Source organism: Chrysemys picta, chromosome 2, assembly GCF_011386835.1.
Source record: "Chrysemys picta bellii isolate R12L10 chromosome 2, ASM1138683v2, whole genome shotgun sequence".
In the NCBI taxonomy this organism is placed as follows: Eukaryota; Metazoa; Chordata; order Testudines; family Emydidae; genus Chrysemys; species Chrysemys picta.
Window position 1 is genome coordinate 150434615 of NC_088792.1, and position 24684 is coordinate 150459298.

General features: G+C 46.7%; 1 protein-coding gene across 6 annotated transcripts in view; it reads left to right on the forward strand.

The window, feature by feature from the left end:
• The window catches only part of ELMOD3 (ELMO domain containing 3), a 41037-nt gene extending 17436 nt beyond the window's left edge, over positions 1-23601 (forward strand). For 2 of the 6 annotated variants that reach the window (XM_042859296.2, XM_008177107.4), the window contains exons 8-11: positions 3846-3976; positions 5073-5149; positions 8793-8920; positions 10745-13211. In XM_042859296.2, coding sequence (XP_042715230.2) covers positions 3846-3976; positions 5073-5149; positions 8793-8920; positions 10745-10977 — 569 coding nt within the window. In that variant the 3' untranslated portion in view covers positions 10978-13211. Of the gene's footprint in view, positions 1-3845; positions 3977-5072; positions 5150-8792; positions 8921-9764; positions 10262-10744; positions 13212-22003 lie in introns of those variants that run through there. The other 4 variants (XM_042859297.2, XM_065584378.1, XM_065584379.1 and 1 more) reach the window with 4 other exon arrangements.
• The last annotated feature ends 1083 nt before the right edge of the window (positions 23602-24684 follow it).

Genomic DNA, 24684 nt, shown 5'->3' on the forward strand with positions numbered 1-24684 from the left:
CACAGATCCAGGAGTATGGCCTTTTGCAGCCAAAAGTTCTGCAGTCTTTACTCATTCTATCAAAAAACCTGCATTATGATGCGATCCCACCAATCCGTGCCCGTTTTTTGAGCCCAGAAACGGCGCTCCACCATCTACAGCCTCTCTGTGAACGAAAGTAACCATCTTGAACTGGCTTTCGTTCTGTCCCACAGCTATCTGTTGTCCATGAAAGCATCATGTTCCCTGCTGATTCAGTTCTTGCGCCTCTGCAAATACCAGAGGATCGTGTACCCTATGCGTGCAACTCTCACGACAATAATGCAGAGCTGTGCAGGCTCCATGCTTCTGTCAGAGATGGCAGACAGTGAGGAGAGCCACGTGGGTTCATGGGATTTTTAAAAAAGGCATGAAAATGATGGGATATGGATGACATTCTGGGATGAAGAATGTTGCATGCTGGGAAGCTGACCCTTTGCTCCTGGCCACCCCTGTGTGACTTGTTTCCACCCCACCATAAATTACCAAAATTTTCCAAAAGACAGTGCGCTGGAAGGTGCACCCACACAAGCACTCCTGGTGAGCGCGCACATCGCTGACACAAGCAGTATAGTAACTGCAGCAGCTTTATGCCAGCATAACTTGCATTGGCCAAAGTTTGTGATGTAGATGTGTCCCAAGGGAACGACTTGGGCAACTGTTAAGTGACATCAGAACTAACCCACCAATGCTCACATTTCCTCTGTAGCTAATTTGCGTGTAGCAATTCCATTGGTTGTACTTGCTGGGCGCAAATTAATTCTGACTGTCTTGTATTCAGAGATTAACTCCCTGATATTGGTTTAAGTGGCCAGTTAATTTTCTTTAGTCTTGTCTGCTTTACTGGCACACATGGAGTCTTTTTCATGCTACGAGCCTAAAACGCTCTTGGATGTTCCTTGGTGGTGGTGGTGGTGGTGTTTTGTTTTGTTTTTGTTTTTTTGGTTTTTTTTAATTTTCAGATTCTTTGGAAGGTATCCATCCTCTGGTCCCTGTGCTCTGCTTTTGGGGATGGGGGTTGAAATGTGTTTACGGAGAGAATGGAGACAACTTATTCTGTTGTTTTTCAGAGCCATAGATGCCTATTCAATATTGTAAACACATTTGCTTGCTAGTTTGTGCTATAAAGTGACACCAGGGAAACTGCCATGGGGTTTTTGTTTTAAGGAAAAGATGCCACGAATTCCTTTGCTACCTTGTACTGTGTAGATGCTGCTGTTTGGCACAGGTTGTAGCAGATACAGCGTGCCCTAAATGAGCTTGTGTCTTGTGCTCCTGCAATAAAAAATGCTTTTGTTTTTATACTTAAACTCCTTGCAGTCTGTGGGTCCTCGGTTACATAACAACAATAATAATAGCATGCTCTCGTATAGTGTTTTTCATCTAGAGATCTCCAGGCGCTTTACAAAGGTCATCTTTAGCCTCATTTTACAGATGGGGAAACTGAGGCAGAGAGCGGTGCAGTGACTTGCCCATGGTCACCTTGCAGAATTGAGACTAGAACCCACGTCTCCTGAGTTTGTCCAGTACTCTATCCACTAGGCAGTACTGCTTCTGTTCTCTATTTTCCATTACCTGAAAGTGGGTGAACGAATGAGGGGAGAATGGGACAGGATGGGACTAAGCAACATTGCATCTCTAGCATGGTGGTAGCGTAAGGAGGGTTGGCTGAACCAAAATAGGTAGTGGGTGACAGGCAGGGAAGACCACGACAGATGGTCCTTTTCTGTGGCTGGGAAGGAGGATGGAAAGCGGTGGATAGGAGAGAGGTAGAGCATAGATGACGAGAAACAGGAATCGATGCTTCTGCTTCTTCTATAGTTCTATCTGTCCATTTGCATATGCTAATCATAGTTCCCAGGAGAAAGTTTTCCTCAAACTTCTTGAAACCTTGTCCTCCCATGTCGCATGTTTGTTGGTTGATGGAGTTACTTTGACTTGACTGTCAGCAGCAGATCCTACCTTAATGTCGATGACAGCTGAGAGACAGTACAGTCAGTGTTTTCCCCCCCCGTCTGTGAGGCTTGGCAGCTTTCACTAGTCACAGTGACACACAGGGGTCATTGGCACGGCAGCTTGAGGTGGAATTTCCTGTGGGGGTAGACGTGTGCATGCGAGCGTTGATTGTGCTAACATGCTACAAATGACAGTTTAGTGGCAGTGCGGGCAGTGAGACGGGCTAGCTGCTCACATACATACCTAGGATCTCAGACAGGATTGTACTCAGGGTGGCTAGCCTGTCTCGTTGCCTGCGCCGTTATGGTTATGCTGCTATTTTTAGTGTGCGAGCTCGATCAGCACTAGCGTGCACATGTCTACCCAAGCTGGAAATTCACCTCCAGCACCAGTCCCTTCTGTGTCATGTTTGGAGTGCTACGTGACCATCATCGTCTCCTTTTTTCCAGCGCCCGGGTTGGGTAGGCTGATATTATGAGCTGCCTTCGCCCGTGTCTGTTTTGAGCCTTTTGGGGCACGACTATCTTCTTGGATGTCCATGACTCTCTTTCCATGCAGTCTTCCATAGAGAACAATTTTAGGCAGCTGGGACAGGGTCATTCTAGCAAGATGGCCCAATCGTTGGAGTTGGGACCTTTTGATGATTGTAGTCACTTTTTCAGGCTTCTACAGATGTAATTATATCGTAGTCTACCCATCCTTGCCATGCCTAGGTTATGGCCCAAGCACGTCATCTCCAATGTTTGCAGCTTTTGCACCAGACACTTTGTCAGTACCTACATTTCACCACCATAAAGTAACATGCAACTCTTATTGTACCCACATTAATCTGACTTTAGTTGTCGTGGATGCTGAGTTAAGGTTCCAAACGTTTTATTCAGGCATGCAAACGTTCTGCAGTTTACTAAAACAGTCCTCTGAATTTGTAAACTCGTGAGCTTTTGCTTGAAGAATTCAGTGGGTTCTTTTGTAAAAATGATCTCCAGTTATCCAGAGTCTTCCAGGCTCGATAGGATGGAGAAGAGCTGAATTCTATAATCTAAAAAATAAGCATTAAAAAACAAACTTACAAACCCGTAGCAACCTGCCTACCAAACAACAAAATGCAATCACCTCATTAGTCATCATAAAAACACAAATCAAACAAAGCACCAACCCCTTTTTTTCCCCATTTGGTCTCCAAATGGCTCGCTACTCCCTCCTTTTAATGGTCATAGGCATGTCCCAGAATCCTTTGCTAGCTGGTGTGGCAACTCTTCTGAAGCGTCAAGTGGCTAAAAAGCATTCTGGTGCGTGCTTGGGCCTGAGCCCACCGGAGGGGAAAGTTGGTCTGCAAATGGTGGATCCACAGAGGAGAGAGGAAAAGGTAAGAAAGGGGAGGGAGGTTGTGACCCCTCTACTGCCTGGCTCCATGGAGCAGTGTGGGGAGCCTGCCCTGGCATCCAGTTAACTTCTCCTGGATGTGAAAACTAGAGAGCAAGAGCAGCTGCAGGCAGGTCCTGGCAGACAAGGGAGACAATATATCGGATGCCCAGTTGCAGCAAAATGGTGAATTCCATGGTGGAAATGCAGAATTCAGTGGCTGATTGGGGGAAAATGCCAATTCCACAAGATTAATGGGGCAGTTCACACCACTTAGAGCCGTTGTCGCAGGCTGACTGCAAATTCAGGCAGGTATCACTGCATCATTTAATACCTGGTTTATATTTTTGAGGTTTTCTCAGCAACCATAAGGACTGGCAATGGAAAAGTTTGTCAGAATGTATATCGTGCTCCAAAGCAGGCACGTAACAAGACAGGGAGAGCATATACTGAGTGATTCAGGACAGGAACATGCACGGCTTACCTGACTGTATGTTTTTATATTAAAGGTCTGGATCCTGGGACAGACCTTCGTGGGACTGGATTGCTCGGGTTAATGCAAATTCTGTATTTTGTAATGGACTCTCGGATATTACCCCTCGCTCGAGACGTTTTCAAGCTGTCCCAGCATGAATCACAGGCATGTCCTTCCCTCTTTAACTCTGACTCTGGATTGGTATTTATTTATTATTATTAAACTTCAGGGAAAGGTAAGCGTGGAATCCTGCTTTTTGATTGGCTGTTAGGAAAACTCTTTCACGTCCCAGATTCTCTGCTTCATTCCGTTTCTGATCTATGGTGCTGTCTTTCCACAGCCCTGATAGACGTTGGCTACTTTGCACCTTGAATAAATCTGACGTTGCCAATTTCACAGCCTCCCTTTAGCCAAACTTTACTCTCATTAGTCAAACAATTCTCACTTATAAAATGTTCCCCATGGTGCGTGTTAATTTTATTCACTTGTTTTACACCCATCATTGCTTATTCTGTTTTGGTGAGGGAGAAGATGTTTAAATCAAAGACAGGCCCAAATCATATGCCAGAACCAAACCCCTTCCAATGGCTGGAAGTTGAAGCTAGACAAATTCAGACTGGAAATAAGGTGCTAATTTTTAACAGGGAGGATAATTAACCATTGGAACAATTTACCAAGGGCCATGGTGGATTCTCCATCAGTGCAATTTTTAAATCAGGATTGAATATTTTCCTAAAAGATCTGCTCTAGGAATTATTTGGGAGGAATTCAATGGCCTACGTTATACAGGAGGTTGGACTAGAAGACCACAATGGTCCCTTCTGGCCTAGGAATCTATTAATCCAAATCCACACTTTATAGCTTCATAATGGGAAGGGTGGAACCAAACCCTCAGATTAAAATGTGGGTTCAATAACTGGAGCCAAACTGAGGGTCAGGGCTGATTGGGTTTGGCCCAATGGAAAGAGAGGTTTGAGCTGCAAACTCTGACTCGAGTCTGGTGATATCAATAAATATGGATACAGAGTGCGAAGGAGCCCCAGTCATGGATCAGGGTCTCACTGTAGTAGATGCCGTACAAACCGAACAAAAAGATTGCCCCTGCCCCAAAGAATTTACAATATCCAGGGTTTAGACCTGGACCCATCTCTAACTAGAACAGAGACCTAAGGATGGGCATTGTCCAGGTGCTGGAGGGAAGAGGGGCCTTATCCGGGAGAACAGGGGTGGGATTGCTGATTTCATTCTGTTTCTTTTCCAGAATTTCCCTTTCTGTGTCATGTCTATAAATATCACTCGCATCGTGATCCAGGCCCTGAGGGAAGAACATCTTTCTCGGTGAGTTCACAGCCCAGTGTGGCCCTAGAGCCCTGTGTGTAGACCCCAGGCTGCATTACTAAAGGCTCATCTACACTTCATGTACTACCATGCCAGGATACCCAATTACCACTTGGTTTTGATGTGCTGCTTTGTAGTGCAGGTGGGCCTGAAATGTGAGCACAGGTAGAGAGGAAGGAGTTGTACCCCAGTAAAGCAGGCAGAGATTTTCTACTTAGCTGTGCATCTAGTAAAGGGATTGTATGTCTAAGGGTATGTGCTGAAGGATTGGCTATGTCTCTGTCTCAGACAGGTTGCTAGCGTAGGGCTGTATATGTATTTAGCACTCTAATACGTAAATGAGTGTGTGTTCTGGTATCTGATGTGGCTTGATACTGAAGAGAATTGGGGCACTGCAGGACAGGAGTTATATCCAGGCTCTGGATAGTTAGTTATCTAGGTTAGTCAAGTCCAGAGCGGACTGCAGGGAACTTCAGTGGGACTTAACCGAGTTGGGTGTGTGGGCAGCATGAGGGCAGATGATTTGCAATGTTAACAAATGCAAAGAAATATTTGACCCTGGAGGTAGGGATAAAATCAGAAAGGCTAAGCCACAGAATGAGTTACACCTAGCAAGGGACATAGGAGTCGATAAGAAGAGGTTTTATAAATACTTTCGGAGCAAGAGAAAGATGAAGGAAAGTGTAGGTCCTCTACTTAGCAAGGAAGGAGAGCTAATAATGGACACTACCAGGAAGGCTGAGCTGTTCAATGCCTATTTTGCTTCAGTTTTCACTGAAAAGGTTAATTGTTGACCAGATACTTAACACAATTAATATTAACCACATGGGGGAAGGAACACAAGCCACAATAGGGAAAGAATGGATTAGAGAATATTTAAATAAATTAGATGTGTTCTAGTCATCTGGGCCCATTGAAATTCACCCCGAGGTATATAAGAAACTAGCTGGAGCAATCTCAGAACCGTTAGCAATGATCTTGGAGAACATTTGGAGAATGGGTGAGGTGTCCCAAAGGACTGGAGAAGAGCAAACAGTACCTATCTCTAAAAAGGGGAACAAAGAGAAATTACAGACCAGTCAGCCTAACTTCTCTGGAACAAATAATGAAACAATCAGTTATGCACCTCGAGGATTATAGGGTTATAAGGGATAGCCAGCGTGGAGTTGTCAAGAACAAATAATGCCAAACCAACCTTATTTCCTTCTTTGACAGAGTTACAGGCCTAGTGGATAGGGAGGAAGCAATAGATGTGTGATGTATCTTGATTTTAGTAAGGCTTTTGACACAGTCCTACATGACACTCTCATAAGCAAACTAGGGAAATGTGATCTAAATGAAATTACTATACAGTAGGGGCAAAACTGGTTGAAAAACTGTACTCTGAGTAGTTATCAAGGGTTCACAATCAAACTGGGAGGACGCATGTACTGGAGTCCTGCATAGTTCAGTCCTGGGTCTGATATTATTAAACATTTTCATTAATGACTTAGATAATGGAGTAGAGAAATTCTTTTAAAATTTGCAGATGCCATCAAGCTGGGAAGGGTTACATGTACTTTGGAGGACAAGAGTAGAGTACAGAATGACCTTAATAAATTGGGGAATTGGTCTGAAAGCAACAAGATGAAATTCAATAAAGACAAGTGGAAAGTACTGCACTTACGAAGGAAAAAAATCAAATGTACAGCTACAAAATGGGGACTAATGGGCTAGGTGGTGAGTACTGCAGAAAAGGATCTGGGGATTATAATGGATCACAAATTGAGTATGAGCCAACAGTGTGATCAAGTTGTGAAAAAGGCTAATATCCTTCTGGAGTGTGTCAACTGTAATTGTCTCCTCAGCTCTGGTGAAACCTCAGCTGGAGTATTAGGTCCAGTTCTGAGTGCCACACTTTAAGAAAGATGTGGACAAATGGGAGAGAGTCCAGAAGAGGGCAACAGAAATGGTAAAAGGTTTAGAAATCCTGACTTGTGAGGAAAGGTTTAAAAAACTGCCTGTTTAGTCTTGAGAAAAGAAGACTGAGTGGGGACATGAGAAAGACAAGATAGGTGAGGTGATATCTTTTATCGGACCAACTTCTGTTGGTGAGAGACACATTCTTGAGCTCTTCTTCAGGTCTGGGAAATATACTCAGAGTGTCACAGCTAAATACAAAGTAGAACAGATGGTTTAGCATAGTAGTTAACACGTATTTCAAGGGACCATTCAAGGTGAAATGATGCCAGCTACAACTGCATGGGGACATGAGAACAGACTTCAAATATATGAAGGGCTGTTATAAAGAGCTCTGTGATGAATTGTTCTCCATGTCCACTGAAGGTGGGACAAAAAGTAATGGGCTTAATCTGCAACAAGGGAGAGTTAGGTTAGATGTTAGGAAAAACTTTCTAACTATGAGGGTAGTTAATGTTGGAATAAGTTATCAAGGGATGCTGTAGAATCCCTGTCATTGGAGATTTTTTAAGAACAGGTTAGACAAACACCTGTCAGGGATGGTCTAGATCAGGGGTAGGCAACCTATGGCACGTGTGCCAAAGGTGGCACGCGAGCTGATTTTCAGTGACACTCACACTGCCCAGGTCCTGGCCACCGGTCTGGGCGGCTCTGCATTTTAATTTAATTTTAAATGAAGCTTCTTAAACATTTTATAAACCTTATTTACTTTGCATACAACAATAGTTTAGTTATATATTATAGACTTATAGAAAGAGACCCTCTAAAAACGTTAAAATGTATTACTGGCATGAGAAACCTTAAATTACAGTGAATAAATGAAGACTCGGCACACCACTTCTGAAAGGTTGCCGACCCCGGGTCTACATGTATTTCCTCTTGCCTTAGTGTTGGGGGATGGGCTGGGTGACCTCTCGAGGTCCCTTCCAGCTCTACATTGCTATGATTCAGACACCTTGCAGAGTTCTAAATTCACTGCAAAGGAAAGGAACCTGGGCATAATTGCGGACAGGCCAACAGAGAGCTGTGGCCACGTACAGCTGTAGTGCTCAGAGTTATTGTAGTTAATGTCAGAAAAAAGAGTATCGGAAGGGAGAAAACACCTCATGCTTCAGGGCTTAAGCCAATCTCTGTTAGAGATTAGGGTGAAACCTGATGTGGGGTCACATCATCCCCCATCTACTATTGCAGGGTTCTTACCCCTTTCGCCAAGGCATCCATGGTGCTGCCATTGTCCGTGTCAGGAAACTGGGCTAGATGGACTTTGGGTCTGATCCAGTCTGGCCGTCCCCGTGATGCCGAAAATGTGATGCTGAAAATTAAGCTTTAAAAAAAAAATCAATCAGTGGCAGCGTCCAAGCATGGGAAACTTCTGCTGGAAAGGTTAAAGTTTTTGTCGAAGGTATAAACAGTTCTAACGGGGGTTATAACAGAAAGTGTTAGGCTGATTTTAATAATAGCCATCATAACTACTGTACCACATATCATTCAAGAGGAAATTTGTTTCCTTCATTAACTCCCCATGTTCGCAGGGCCATGCAGGAACGTGTCTCCGGCTGGTGTAAATCTCTCTGTCAGGTGGATCTCTGAGGTGGTGATTCTGTAGCTCTTGCCTCTTTGGGTCTCTGGATTTGCTGGGAAGGCAGAGGGTAGAGATAAGCATTCCCATCCTTGTCTCTTTCAGAGAGTGTAACCGCAGACAGCAGGTCATCGCGGTGCTGAATGATTTGTATGTGGCCACCTCCCTGCGCCTCTACGTCATCTGGAAAACACAACAGAAAACAATTTCTGACTCTGGCTTCGTTCTAAAAGGTGCGTTTCCCTGCATCTTTTCTAAGCAAGGGATAATAACTTGAATGTATGCAGGACAAATGCTGCTTGTTCCATATACCACTTGTGAAAGACTGGCCTGCCAGCACCCAAGCTAGGGGTGGAGGAGAGAGGGCCTTAAGCTACCAGTGTCCTGACATTGTAATTGCTTACATGATGTTCAAACCCAGGGAGTCTCCATTAACACTCGGTTCAGAGTCATTGGGCTTTAAAAGATACTATTCCCAAGGTAATTGGGATTTTAATAGCCACATGGGATTGTCTGTAGCCCCACCTAGTCACCTCTGATCGTGTGTTGTAATTACAGTGGCTGCTCTTTAGGGATAGGGCTTTTTAAGAACACGTTTTGGAAAACGTAGTTTTTCTTTTGGAGGGAAGCTAAGACTTCACTGCACCCTGCTTTACGCTGCGCCTCTGCTCAGACAGGGAAGGCTCTCTGTGTTACATGATTGCAGAATACGGAGGTTGGCCACTAGCTGCAGGGGAAGAGTTAAGGGGTTGATGTAAGCTGGCTGCTCTAGTGGAAGGTGTATGTGGGGAGAGAAGTAGAAGTTATATATTTTAGGTGTGTTGTTAACTCATGTCCTTGCTTGTGTGGTTTTCTGCCAAGTATGTTTGTGTGGGTGTGCATGTGGGTGTGAAATTTCAGTGTTTCACCTGAATGGTAAGCCAAGTTGTCAGTGAGGCCTATGATTAAGGTTGCTTAACACTTTCCATCCTAAGATCCTGTTTTCATTTGGTTAAGACTTTGCCAAACTTGAACCATTTGTGCTGAAATTTTCCAAACCAGGTTTCTGCCTTGGGCTGATTTTTTTTTTTTTTATAGTTCAACCATTTCTGAGGTAAATATCTGTGAGGTGTTCAGATATTACAGCGATGAGCACCCAAGAAAACCCAGAAGGAAATTAGCAATCGTATGCTCCCTGCAGGGTTGGAATGGTGTGCATCAAATTAGGCCTGCGGCATTCACTGAATGGGATAAAGAGAAATTTTGAATAGCCACCCATTCACTGAGTGAGGCCAGGGTCCTGTGGGAGAAATCGTATGTGATCATGTAATTAAAGATTGTATCATAATGTGTGTACAACACAAGGGGGCTGAATTAAGGTGTCATGGGGCAACCTTAATTCAACCGTTTCCTAATTTTTCTGTGCTTGACTTTACAACCTTAATAACAATCTTTTAATGAATTTTTAATGCAATTATATATGCGTTACTTGTAGCATTGGGCCTTAACTACAGCAATCAATGCTGTTTTCTTTCTGTAAAAACCAAATTAGAGGCACAGCAGGGTTCTTTATCTCTGCGCGCAAAAAATAAAAAGAGGGTAAAACCTGCCCGGTGAGCAGAGAGATGGATGTGTTTATTACGGCTGAAAAAGCATCTTCAAAAAGTGAAGCTCGGGTCACCACAAATAGATTGGGGTTTCTCCCCCATCCCCACCCATGTGATATATGCTCTTCCCTGGAGCCCTGGGCCGTTCCCATCAGTTATGATCAGCTGGGTGTAACACATTTGGTTTCTGGGTGAGACCCCCAAGCTTGGACAATGGGAAAATGATTTTTCCAAAGGTGTTTTGTAGCTGCAAGTTCCAACCCTTCGTAGCCATTGTGGTTACGTGGTCTGTCCTGAGAGTGAAGCACATTCCTAAGGAGACACTGGACCAAACTCTAGGGGTAAAGCTTAAAAATATACCAGAATAGTGTTACCCCAGAAAACATGTGGGACTCAGATTGCCCCTCTTCCATCCTGGTGTCATGTCTTTTCATGTTGATACTAGATTTTTTTCCCCTTCCCTCTTCCCAGAACTGGAGGCATTTGCCAAAAAGAAACCGAAGCAGCTTCTGAGATATTTGGAGATCTACATGAGTGGGAGAGCTGTGTCAGTAATAGATGGTGGTTTTCAACACCCTTCTCCCTCCTCCGGCGTACACAGTCCCGACCTCAACTCTGCCGTCGGCAACAGCAGCAAAGAGATAAACTTCACGGGAGTGTGCGACCCGCAGGTTGAGATGGAAGGAGAGGCCCGGCTGATCTGAAACCAAGGCAACACCGCAGGCTGGGAAGATTCTTGTAAGACACTGACAGATGCTCCCGTTGGCAGAGCTCATTAGTGGCTGCTAGTCCCCTGCCAGTCTGTTCACAGTCACTTGTGAAGGGGTGGGAGGTCTGAGATGGTTCTAAAGCAAGCGCAGCGTCCGAGCCGTTAGGCCAGATGTAGTGGGACACGCCGGGGGCAGTTGGTGGAGTTTGCAATGGAGACCTAGACACCCTCTTTCATTGTAGATGCTGTAATGGGTGGTAGCAAACGGTCCCCATCCGTAGCGGGCTTTTGCCCTGAATCCACTGAAGTGTGGATTGACTGGGAGGCCCTTGTACATACTGAGAATAAAAAGCTGCTTCAGTTCTCAAGGGTTTCAATTCGTGAGAGGTGTTAAGAAGCCCAAGCTATTGTTGCTGAGCCCTGAGGGAGGTGAGCAATCCAAGCAAACTGCAGGCCTGAATTCCCTTCAGCTAGGATTCTCCCAGGGGGAGTTAGCAAGCGGGTAGGAGATGTAAAGCTGGCGAGGTGTTTGTTTTATTCCAGCCATCGGGCACCCACTGAGAATGTGGCTCACGGTTTGTATGGGATCATCAGTGTTAAGCACTAGACATGCTGGAATTGGGGTCCGTCTGTCTTTCATGGGCACTTCTGTGCTGCCATTGCTGTACCATCCGAGCACCTCACGATATTTAATGTATTTGTGCTCACGCCCCCCATCAGGCTGGGCAATGCTGTTGTCCCTGTCTTACAGATGGGACCTGAGGCCCAGAGAGACTTGTGACATGCCCAGGGTCACACAGCAAGTCTGTGGCAGAGCAGGGGATGGAACCCAGTCTCTGGAGTCCAAGGGTATTATCCCAATCACTGCACAGTAAGGTCCCGCTGTATATGCCAGTGAAATGTTCTCCCTTGTAGTACGTTGTGTAATGTGGTGGCTGAACAGTTCAAGCCCCCTGCGGCTTGGGCTTCCCTACTCCAGGTTAATGCCGTTCTTATCGTCCCTGCTTCTCATTCTGTGCATCTGCTCAGGAGTCTTCAGCCAGAGTCTCAGTAAAGAATGACGAGCTTTACTGAAACTCGGAATGGGCAAGATCTGTCTGGGTTAGGGCCTGAGGGAACAGTAGTGAGACGCAGATCCCTGGCTTCCAGCATTGCCACCAGCTATCAATTCAGACGCTCCTGACTCTAGAGCAAAGTTCAGGAGAGAAGTGGTCATTCAGGTACATGGCATCCACCTGGATAGCTGCGGGTGGGAGCTCTGGCCTACTAATAATAATAATTAACCAGCGGAACAGCTTCCCAGGGGCCCTGATACCCTATGTCTTCCTAAAAGTTTCGGGGTGCCATTCTGGGTGGTGGAGGCACATGGCTGAAGGCACAGCCCAAGGGAGGGGTGGGGGAAGGGAGATAGCTCGGTGTCAGCTCTGCCGTTCTGGGCTGCTCCAGTGGCCAAAATGGTCTCTGCATAAGTCACAGCAATCGGCAGTAGCTCACATTTGCAGCCCAAGATCCTGTCGTGTTGGAGACCTGCCTTCCTCTCCTCCCCAGCCCTGTTCCCAACAGGCTAGGGAAGGAAGGGGAGCAGCTTACGGTAGTGCTGCACTGGGGAAGTTCTTCCATGGTGTGTTACGCTCTTGGAGCAGCAGGTAGAGTCCGAACCTGCCGTAGGCTGCAGTTCAACCCCAAGTTAGCACAGCAGGGAAGAATAGTCCCCTCTGCTGCAGGCGTGGCCGGGTGAGGGTCTCTGGCTAAGAGGTCCACTGGCTATGAGAGGACTCCCAGCTAGCCTGAACTCTATGAAAAGGCCGGTTAGAACGAGCAGCTTATTGTAACAGATGCACTTTGCAGCATAGGCAGGGAGATGAAGTGGTCCAGACTTTGTGATCCTGCAGGGTGCAGGGCATGTTCCTTAGGGGATGCATCCCCTGAGTGCCAGAGGAAGTAGTTTGCTTTCATAGTCGCCTGGTGCTTTATGAGGCCCCATCCCTAAATGTGCCCTTTCCACTGCCTTTCCAGCTGAACCTTGTGCCTCTTTAGCATAGCACATCGGTCTGTTGTCTCATATCTTCGGCTTGGAAATCTCTCAGTCTCTCTGCAGTGCGGTGCATGCAGATTTGCTCCATAAATACAGGTCTCAGTGATGCACAACACCATGTGCCAGTACCTTGGAGCCGTGGACACTATTTGTAACGGGCTAGGCACTTTACAATAAACCGTTGGCGTACCGTTTCCTCGTCTCCGTGCTTACTGAGGACAGGCTTGGCGTTCGTTTACACGCCCGCTCCACTCACACAGCCTGAAAAGGAAATGGCCTTCCACCGCCAACAAGTACCGAGTTGGCAGGAAAACAAAAGGGGAGCCCGAGAGCCGCGAGTCTGTGGGCCTTTGCATTGCGAGCTCTCCCTCCTGTAGGTGGTGATGGGCACGGCAGTTAACGGTGACGAGATCTGGGAATGATGGCCACCTTGGCACCCCTGGGGCCTGAGACCCTGGTTTATTTTCATTCTCTTTGGGCTAGAATCCTGAGCTGGAATTGTGAGGTGCGCTGTGCCTCGCAGAGGTGCAGCGCAGAAAGGCACTGCCCGGGGGAATGGCTTTAAGCCACCTTTGCCCACCCATCTGGTTCTGGGATGCCCTGAGTGTGCTGTGGCCCCTGGCATAAAGCGGAGCAGCCAGGAGCCGCACACACACAAACCCAAGGAATGGGGCCGATGTGGACCAAACACATTGCACACGCCCCGGCACCTTCCCCCTCAGCCAAGCCAATTATGATCTGTTAGGCGTATTATGATAGCACGTAGGAGCCCCGGTCATGACAGGACCTCATTGCGCTAGGGGCTGTACAGAGACAGGACAAAAAGATTGTCCCTGCCTTAACAGTTTGCAATCTACCTTAGCCAGTGCAGAACATGCTCTGCAGAGAGCTCTGGGCATGGAGGTTCCCTTCCAACCCATACCCACCCCCACATGCAATCCGACCTAGTGATGTTTCTCTGAAGCTGATAAATCCATTTACAGCGCTCACAGCAGCTGCTGCACAGTGCTGGGTATAAATAATAGAGCTGGTCAAAAAAAAGGGGAGGGTGGAATCTTATAGGAACCCCCCTTCCCCCCAATCTTACTTGGTTTAAATTTCCCAGCAGCTCAAGGGGTGGTTGAAAAAAGATTGTGAAATTCTTGTTGAAGATTTTCCCCATTTTTAAAATTTTATTTCAAAATCCAAAACAACTTCACCCATCTCCAGCAAACAGCGCTTCCGATAAGAGTGGAAGAATGGCAAACAGCCCCAGGACTCAGTCGCTCTTTGCTGAGTTTTCATTTTCTCCCTATCAGTAACATTAGGGTAGGAGGGTTGAAAAGCACTAGGCGCTGGCCCCAGTGAAGACTCAGGCCCAGGCTGAGCATTTCTGAAAATCCTCTTTCCCATCAGCTGAAAAGTATCAATATCCCGTACTTGAAAAGGGACTATTAATAAAAGATACCTGGCCTTGGAGACTGAAATCCTCAGTGTCTTCCCAGAACTGGGATAGCATGGGCAGCAGACATGCACATTCTGGTTGATTGTATTCCCATAGGCCCAACTTGTTGTGCTAGGACAGTGATACTCAGAGCTCAGTGGTTCAGGAGCCAAATTAGTGATCAGCATCACCCAAAAGAGCCACAGTCGTGTGACTTCATTGTTTCATTTACTAGTTATATATTTTCTCGGTTATTCTGACCAAGTAGTATTATTTTATCAATTACGGTTGGTTAATAACCTAGTAAAAGCATCCTGATTGGTTAATAACTTGGACTGGTTAATAATCACACAGTGTTTTAATATCATTGGCTGCAAAGAGCCGCAGGAGACACATTAAAGAGCCCATTGCGGCTCCCGAGCCTCAGTCTGAGTATGACTGTGCTAGGGGCTGTACACACACAGTAAGAAGCCATTCCTGCTCTGAAGGGCTGGATATCTAAATAGGCAAGACAGACAAATGGTGGGGGAAAGGAAGTGTTTTAGCCATCCTATAGTTAAAGTGGATCTCAGCGTTCTGTTTAAGAGCTGGGTTTTATTTTCAAAGCCCTCTGAAATTCACATGCACAGTCTTGAAAATTGCAAATTTGGTGTCAGATTTGATCAGTGGGCTCCCAAGATATTGTGCCTAGGGAGAAAAGGAGCTGTAGGTAAAAGTTTTCCCATTCTAACCATATTTTTGTGTGCAATCCTGTGACTCAAACTACTGCACTGATCCCCTGCCAAACTGACACATCACCTGATCTAGTTTGATCTCAGCTAGTGTGCAGCCCTCACTGCCATGTAGACCAAACATATAAGTTATTTGGGGTGGGAGGTGTGATTGAGCCCTGCAAACTGGAACATACCTGGGATCCACACCAGAGAAAACAATTTGTGTGTTGTGACACTGGTGAACAAGAGTTCGTAGAGACACTCGTTCCCCAGCCAAAGGCCCTAACCTTTGGGCTATTGGCTATTCAGGGCTGGTCTCTCTCTCTCTCTCTCTCGCTCTCTCTCTCATTTCTTTGTGAAAATTTCTGAAGAGCTCGGGTTTGTCCCATTGTGGAATGGGAAACATTTCCAGAATCACGAGAACTTTCATGAGTTGGGTAAACAGTTTCCTGACTGGCTATGGTAGATGCCAGAGGCTGCACATTTTGTACAGATGAATATGCCGTGCGGGGCTGGAAACGGGCTCCTTTGGGAGTTGTCTTGGGGAATACGGAGAGGATTCCTACCGTATAGATGTTGTTTGAACCTCAGTTTATGGTTCAGTGCTGAACACTGGTGAGGACGCGCACAGAGACGCGGGCAGGAAACAATCTCGGCCCCGTGTTCCTGAATGGTGGAATGCAAAGGTGGAAAGCATAAGCAAAAGGATCATACAAAACCTAGTATCAAATCAGAATTCAAAGGCCTCCCCGGCCTCCTGTCCCCATGACCAGGCAAAATCTGGAGAGTTAGAGGAAGTAGTGTCCTTTCCTCCTTGACCGTGATCAGTTGTGGATGGGAAGTGCTCTGTTTGGGATGATCTTTTATTCAGAATCTCTGCATCAAGGCCATACGTGCGTTGTCACAGGCCTGTTGGGTAACCTCGGGCGAGTCACTTCCCCTCTCTGTGTCTCGGTTTCCCAACAGCAATAATTACAGCTCCTTTGCAAAGTGCTTTGAGATCTAGAGAGGCAAAGTGCTAGATGAAAGCTAGGTAGTGTTATATGCTGCTTCCTTACCCCGAGCACCCTGCAGCAGCTACATCCACCCAACCTGTTCCTGCCTATGTTCTCCACATACGCCCAAGTGTGGGTGGAAGGCGACCTCGGCAAAACCTAATGAGAGAAAAGCACTGAGATAATCTGCTCACTCCAAATGTTTCATTGTGTTTTCTTCCCAACCACTGCCTTGGCCTGGCCACATGATGTCGCCCTATGCTCACAAACTACTCACACCTCACAGAGTGACTGGAATGCCTCCCGCACTCTTACATTAGGTGAACACACAGTGATGCTGCGAGCTCCTTGAGCACAGTGATGCTGCGAGCACATGAGCCTCTCCACGCTCGCACGCCTGCGGATGTGTCCCCCATGCCACGGCAATGCGCCACCACTCCCTTAACACCCTGCTCGTCAGAAACGGTGATCTCAGCTGCCTCCTCGGCACAGGTGTGAACGAAGCATCGCGCTTGCTAACGTTCTGCACGTGCACAAACCCAAGGACGTTCCCAATGAGCAGGCGGCTGCCACCATTTACCATTGGCTAGAACATCTGCACGGGCACCACGCGGACTAGCCATGCTACCGTTCTAACACGTACACATCCACCGCCATGCTAGTGCTCTGGCGATACGCCACCCTTGCAAACACTGCTACACCTTGATGTAGCCGGAAATAGCCTCTCAGAAGCAAACTCTCCCCTTCCAGGGCACGTCTGCCGAGATCCCTGCGTTCCGACGGAATACACTTATTTGTTGTCGATCCCTGGATTCAGTCTATTCATACAGAACGGAAGCGAAGCTCCCTAAATCCACATACATCCAAAGGTCCCAAGCCCATCATGTTGACTCAGCATTTTCAGGCTATTCAGGAATTACTTCCCAGTGTTCAAAGGGCCCTGCTGAAAGGCAGTGCCTGGGAAGGTGGGGAAGAGATATGGGGCCTGAGAGGTGGCAGCTGGAGGTGTGGGGCAAGGTAAGGAATGGGGAAAGCAATAGCTGAAGAGAAGAGACCTGAGATGCTACGGTAAATAGGTTCCCACTAGGGGCCTCCTGATGTCATTATGTTCGGAAGATAGGGAATTCCTCTTTCAGGAAGTGTTTGATGAGAGAGGACAGTGCATGTGGCGGAAGGAATACAGCCTGAATGTTGCGCCCGCACACAGGGCATGTGTCAGAAGTGAGTCGGCAGCCACAGGGACATGAAATCAGAAACTCAGAACATTGCAAATCAAGCAAACAAACAAAAAAAGAGAGAGACAATAATCCCGGTGCTGTCCCAGATTCCCGTCTCCAAGCAGACAGACACAAAAGGGGATGCATTTAGCCATGGGACATTCTTTTTTAGATCACAATAGGAAATCTACGAAATTGCGACAGGGCTGAATGAAAAGGAAAACAAAATAAGAGCAGTCACGCTATAGCTGCAATGGGTAAAGGCTCCTGCATGTAACGATAGCGTCTGGATATGGCGGCAGCAAAGCGGGAGGACCCATGTACAATCCTAGAAGTGCACTCAAAGTGTTTTCAGCCCACAGAAAATGTCAGATACGAAAGGGATCTTTTCAACAAGTGTAATCAGGAAACTGGAGTAACAATAGATGAGTATATTGCCAAACTGCGCCAAATGGCTGACTCATGTGATTATTGACTCTCACAAGATGAACGAACTCGTGATAGGTTAGTAATGGGGACGAAAGACGCAGGAGTTTGAATGAGAATGCTCAGTGAGCCCACGCTAATGCTACCAAGAGCTGTAGACATGTGCAAAGCTAGTGAACCAGCTCACATCCAAATGCAGCGCATAAGTGGAGCAGGCACAGAGATAATTCACCAACCTGCACAGAGAGAGCATGAAAACACAAGGGAAGATATCCCCAAATCCGTACGAAAGCAAATGCACAGACGCAAAGCAGAGGAGATGCAACTCAAAGGAAAAATCTGTGGTGGGGGAGAAACATGCTGCTGGAAAAGGCACTGCAGCATGTGGGGTCATATGCAATAATTGTGGCAAGAGAAATCATTATGCCAAAGCTTGCAGACCAGAAGAGGAAAAATGCACCATATCAAGGAAGCAAGCAGTGACTCAGAGGGTGAGATTTTGCACGTGTGTGACATTAATGAGGTACAAAACAGCAAGTGTAAATGGTTTTTAAAGTTCAGCCTAACATCCAATGCAAAGACAAAGGCAGCAGCACACAAACAGGAACCTGAATGCTAAAGAGACAGTGGAGTATCAGTGAACGTAGGAGGCTACAAAGACTTCTTCAGCATTGTTCAAAGGAGAAAGTGAAATTGCAACCAAGCAAAGCCAAATTAAAATGATCCGATGGCCCAAGCTTAATACTACCAGGACAATAAGTTACAAGCAGAATACCAAGAAAAAGTATACAGGCTGAAATGTCAGTTAGTACAGACCACATAGAAGCCATTGCTTTCCCCTAAAACAAGTTAATTCATGAACCCACTAACACTAAACCTGGAACAAATGATTCACACAATAAACACAGAAGCAAAACAAAAAACTTCTCCAGAGCAGACAGTACACTTCCTGGGCTATGAGTGTTACAGGAAAGTGTCCCTACCCTCATCAGTGCCCTTTCCCCACCAGTTACCTCCCATTCTCTTCTTCCAACCCAATGCATGTCATTCCTCTTCCCCCTTTCCCCCCACCAAATCCCTGTGATTCTACTTCTGCAACAACCAAAGCTGCTAAAAGATGCACATGGTAGCCTTCCTCGAGGTCACAGATGTCTGGCTGGGGAAAGGTGTCCTAGGACAGGAGGGAGTGAGCTGGGGCAGGGGTAATCTAGATTCATAGAAGATTAGGGTTGGAAGAGACCTCAGGAGGTCATCTAGTACAACCCCCTGCTCAAAGCAGGACCAACCCCAACTAAATCATCCCAGCCAAGGCTTTGTCAAGCCAGGCCTTAAAAACCTCTAAGGATGGAGATTCCACCACCTCCCTAGGGAACCCATTCCAGTGCTTCACAACCCTCCTAGTGAAATAGTTTTTCCTAATATCCAAGCTAGACCTCCCCCACTGCAACTTGAGACCATTGCTCCTTGTTTTGTCATCTGCAACCACTGAGAACAGCCAAGCTCCATCCTCTTTGGAACCCCCCTTCAGGTAGTTGAAGGCTGCTATCAAATCACCCCTCACTCTTCTCCTCTTCAGACTAAATAAGCCCAGTTCCCTTAGCCTCTCCTTGTAAGTCATGAGGTCAGCCCCCTAATCATTTTCGTTGCTCTCCGCTGGACTCTCTCCAATTTGTCCACATTCTTTCTGTAGTGAGGGGGGTCCAAAACTGGACGCAATACTCCAGATGTGGCCCCACCAGTGCCGAACAGAGGGGAATAATCACTTCCCTCGATCTGCTGGCAATGCTCCTACTAATGCAGCCCAATAGGCTGTTAGCCTTCTTGGGAACAAGGGCACACTGCTGACTCATATCCAGCTTCTCATCCGCTGTAACCCCCGGGTTCTTTCCTGCAGAACTGCCACTTAGCCAGTCGGTCCCTAGTCTGTAGCAGTCCATGGGATTCTTCCTTCCTAAGTGCAGGACTCTGCACTTGTCCTTCTTGAACCTCAACAGATTTCTTTTGGCCCAATCCTCCAATTTGTCTCTGGACCCTATCCCTACCCTCCAGCATATCTATCTCTCCCCCTTGTTTAGTGTAATCTGCGAACTTGCTGAGGGTGTAATCCATCCCATCATCCAGATCATTAATGAAGATGTTGAACAAAACTGGCCCCAGGACCGACCCCTGGGGTGCTCCACTTGATACGGCTGCCAACTAGACATCGAGCCATTGATCACTACCTGTTGAGCCCAATGATCTAGCCAGCTTTCTATCCACCTTATAGTCCATTCATCCAATCCATACTTTTTTAACTTGCTGGCAAGAATACTGTGGGAGACTGTATCAAAAGCTTTGCTAAAGTCAAGGTATATCACATCCGCCACTTTCCCCATATCCACAGAGCCAGTTATCTCATCATAGAAGGCAATCAGGTTGGTCAGGCATGACTTGCCCTTGGTGAATCCATGTTGACTGTTCCTGATCACCACCTTCTCCTCCAAGTCTTTCAAAATGGATTCTTTGAGGACCTGCTCCATGATTTTTCCGGGGACTGAGGTGAGGCTGACTGGTCTGTAGTTTCCCGGATTCTCCTTCTTCCTTTTTTCCTTTTTAAAAGATGGGCACTTTTTCCAATTGTCTGGGACCTCCCCCGATTGCTGCAAGTTTTCAAAGATAATGGCCAATGGCTCTGCAATCACATTAGCCAACTGCCTCAGCACCCTTGGATGCATTAGATCCTGCCCCATGGACTTGTGCATGTCCAGCTTTTCTAAATAGTCCTTAACCTGTTCTTTCATCACTGAGGGTTGCTCACCTCTTCCCCATACTGTGTTGCCCAATGGGAGCTGACCTTGTCTGTGAAGAATGAGGCAAAAAAAGCATTGAGTACTTCAGCTTTTTCCACATCATGTGTCACTAGGTTGCCTCCCCCATTCAGTAAGGGTCACACACTTTCCCTGACCACCTTCTTGTTGCTAACATATCTGTAGAAACTCTCCTTGTTACCCTTCACATCCCTTGCTAGCTGCAATTCCAATTGTGCTTTGGCCTTCCTGATTACACCCCTGCATGCTCGAGCAATATCCTCCCTAGTCATCTGTCCAAGTTTCCACTTCTTGTACGCTTCCTTTTTGTGTTTAAGCTCACCGAAGTTTTCTCTGTTAAGCCAAACTGGTCGCCTGCCATATTTGCTATTCTTTCTGCACATCAGGATGGTTCATTCCTGCACCCTCAATAAGGCTTCTTTAAAATACAGCCAGCTCTCCTGGACTCCTTTCCCCCTCATATTAGTAATGTTCTGCCTGGTGGCACGCTGGGGTAGATGGAACAATCGGGGGCAACAGGCAGTGGCAGAGAATGTGGGAAGGGAGCTTGAGGGCTGCAGAGCTAAGGTGATGCCATGTCATAGAATTGTAGAATATCAGGGTTGGAAGGGACCTCAGGAGGTCATCTAGTCCAACCCCCTGCTCAAAGCAGGACCAATCCCCAACTAAATCATTCCCAACCAGGACATTGTCAAGCCTGACCTTAAAAACCTCTAAGGAAGGAGATTCCACCCCCCCCCAGGTAACTCATTCCAGTGCTTCACTACCCTCCTAGTGAAGTAGTGTTTCCTAATATCCAACTTAAACCTCCCCACTGCAACTTGAGACAATTACTCTTTGTTCTGTCGTGTGCTCCAGCCCGCTAATCATTTTTGTTGCCCTCCGCTGGACTCTTTCCAATTTTTCCACATCCTTCTTGTAGTGTGGGGCCCAAAACTGGACGCAGTACTCCACATGAAGCCTCACCAATGTTGAATAGAGGGGAATAATCACATCCCTCCATCTGTTGGCAATGCCCCTACTTATACAGCCCAAAATGCCGTTAGCCTTCTTGGCAACAAGGGCACACTGTTGATTCATATCCAGCTTCTCGTCCACTGTAACCCTTAGGTCCTTTTCTGCAGAACTGCTGCCTAGCCACTCAGTCTGTAGCAGTGCATGGGATTCTTCTGTCCTAAAGTGCAGGACTCTGAGATACGTGAACGTGTGTGCGTGGAGGGAGTGTGTTTGGGTGATGGCAGCCATAGCCCGGGGCAGGCTCTGGGTCTCACGTTAAAGAGAGACAGCCAACCCCAAAGGTATTGGTTTAAAAATAAACGAGTGAACATAGTTCCAGAGGGCCCCGCACAACCACCTTTCATTTCTCCTGATGTCTCTGCATTTACAATCTCAATTTCCTCTTTAGCGTTGCGCTCGTTGCTGCATGAGAGACCCACAAGAGGGGACCCTGACGGTGTGCAGGGGAGCTGCGACATGGACCTGCCTCAGAGAACGCAACCCAAAAAGACCTCTCCCAGTTGTAGGCATCCTGACACATCTGACGGCTGTGGAGTTGTTGGTGTCCTGTGAAAGATGGGGAGCCCAATTCAGCTCTGTCACACTGGTGTAAATCCAGAGTGACTCCGCTGATGTTGGGGCTGTTAATCTGGAGAGAGAGGGATGTGGCCTCTTCCTGTCCCAAAATAATCGTCCTCTCAGCCACCATGTGCTGCTGGGAGGGATTTAAAACTTGGTGTCTTTAGAGAACTGGGTCGTGCCCCAGGAAACAAAAGGCCAGTTGCATCAACAGCACCTAGACGCATCACTGAAGCAGGGCAGCAGCCGAGCGGCTCCCACCAAGCCCTCCTTTGGGAAGGACCTGCCTCCGCCCCACGAGTGCACTCCGCTCCCTTCTCTCAGCTCCACGCCTGCCTGGCGTCCTGGAGCAGGGAAGAGCTGTTCTCTCCAGGAGCTGGACATGTCGCTGCCCATCTCCGGGGAGTAGAGAGGGAAGCGAGGAAGAGGAGAGCGCAGAAGGAGAGGGAGCTCGCTGCCCAGTCCACGGCCCTGGGGAAGAGATAATTCGTTGTGTAGAGAGAGAGAGAGACCTGGCAATAGCCGAGGAGTTTGATTACATGTGACTGCATATGTAGCTCTGAGATTGTCTCTACCTTCTTCAATGCCCCTTCCCCACCAGTCACCTCCATTCCCTTCTTCCAACCCAACGCATGTCATTCCTCTTCTCCCTATTCCGCCACCTAATCCCTGTGATTCTGCTTCTGCATCGCCCATTTTCTGTGCTTTCCCTCTCCCCACCGCCTATTTTGATATTTCAGTCAAGCAATTAAATAAACCAACTCCCTTCACGATGGCTGTCACGAGCTCTTTTGACGTCAGGTTGCGGAACGAAAGTCAGGCTTTGCGATTCCTTTGGAATTTGATCCACTTTATTAATCAAAATAGAATTTAAAAAGAAAATGGGAAATTAGCGAAGCCAGAGCAGAGGTGCTTTTAGGCTACTGTCATGAAGTTTAAAAGACTGAGTGTAACACAGAATGTTAACGCTTCTCAAGAAGGAAAGATCCAGTCATTGGGAGCTGTTCTCTTATACCTTGAATCTAATCACACAGTGGTGAAATTACCACCAAATTTAACCCCTGGGCTAAACTTGATCCTATGGCTACATCCTAAATTAATCACATAATAGTCAAATTACACTTAGTCACTATTCGCTGAATAGGCTATTGATCCTAAATATAGATCCTTCACTTGGCAATCCAGTTATGCGCCACTCAACTATAGCACTACCTAGGGTTAAACACCAATCGAGCTATGTTCCAATCAGCAATTTGTGGGACTGTATAGGACAGTACGCCCAACGGTAGAGCTAAAATTACTGTCTGAGGGTTTAGACAATTAATTACAGAAAAGTGTCAAGTTAATTTAAAATGGCCTTTTCAGGCAGTGAAAATAAATCAGAGACCATATCTTCATCCTAAAAATATTAAAATCACATATACTTAACCACGGGCTGCTGATCGTTTACATTTATTTTGATATGTCTTATAGCAAAAATCTGGAATCCTCATTTTTACTTGCTACAAATACTTAAATAACGGGGGTAAAGGTTCAGCAATAGTTATTTCGTTAATCTAAAAAACCATTTCACGTTTTAAGGGACTTGTCACTTTCTGGTGCTCACAAATCATATGTCTATGGGCTGGTTACTTTAGCCATTAAGCAGACAGCTTTCTTTGAGTTATCTTTGTAATGCACTTCTTATTAGAATCATGCTATTCTGAACCAGAATAGCAAGTTATTCCGTCTCAGCGTGTTTCAATCACTTAGTGACTTAATATTATTTCTAGACATTTACTGTCAAACATTTTTTTTTGCTAGCAAACGACAAATGCATTTTATCCCAAGAACAGTCACGGAGTTTAGAATGCATATTTTATAATACAAAGTCCTCGGTAGGGTGGTCGCCATCTCCTCAGCTCCTTTTGTGAGCCTCTATCTGCAGGGTGGAAGCCCTTTCTAGAAGTCTCCATTTTTCACTCTCTGATCTTCGGCAGTTTTCCCGTCTTCTTTGAAGCTTTAAGACTTGAGCTGTACAAAGGCCAGAAACGAATTAGCCGGTTTCTTGTCACTGGGCTCCAGAGCGGAATCGAAGATAATGAATGAAACTATAGGGCACAATTGCTGCTCTTTCCCTGCTTCATCTCTGTTGGGTTTCCCTTTCCAGCGTGCCATTAAAATCACCACGGGGAGGAGGAACGATGAGCCCGGATGCCAGGGAGATGGAGTTGGAGAGGAAGTTGTTCTGCCACAGCCAAAGCGAGGAATAGGCCATGTTCGCTGCATTCATGTCAGCCAGGAGGTGGGCTAGGGGATCTGAGCCTTCTGCAGGGGCAGACTCTGTGTTCGCTCCCCCAGCCCAGCTGCATATGGGGTCGGTGAGGCGCTCTGCTCCCTGTGACTCATCTGTAAAACGGGGGTGGTTCTGCCTTACCCCTCAGGGATATGATGAGGGCACGCAGACTTTAATCCTACAAGTGACATGCACGTGGTCTTAGCTCCAGGTTATAGAGGTGACACCATCAGCTG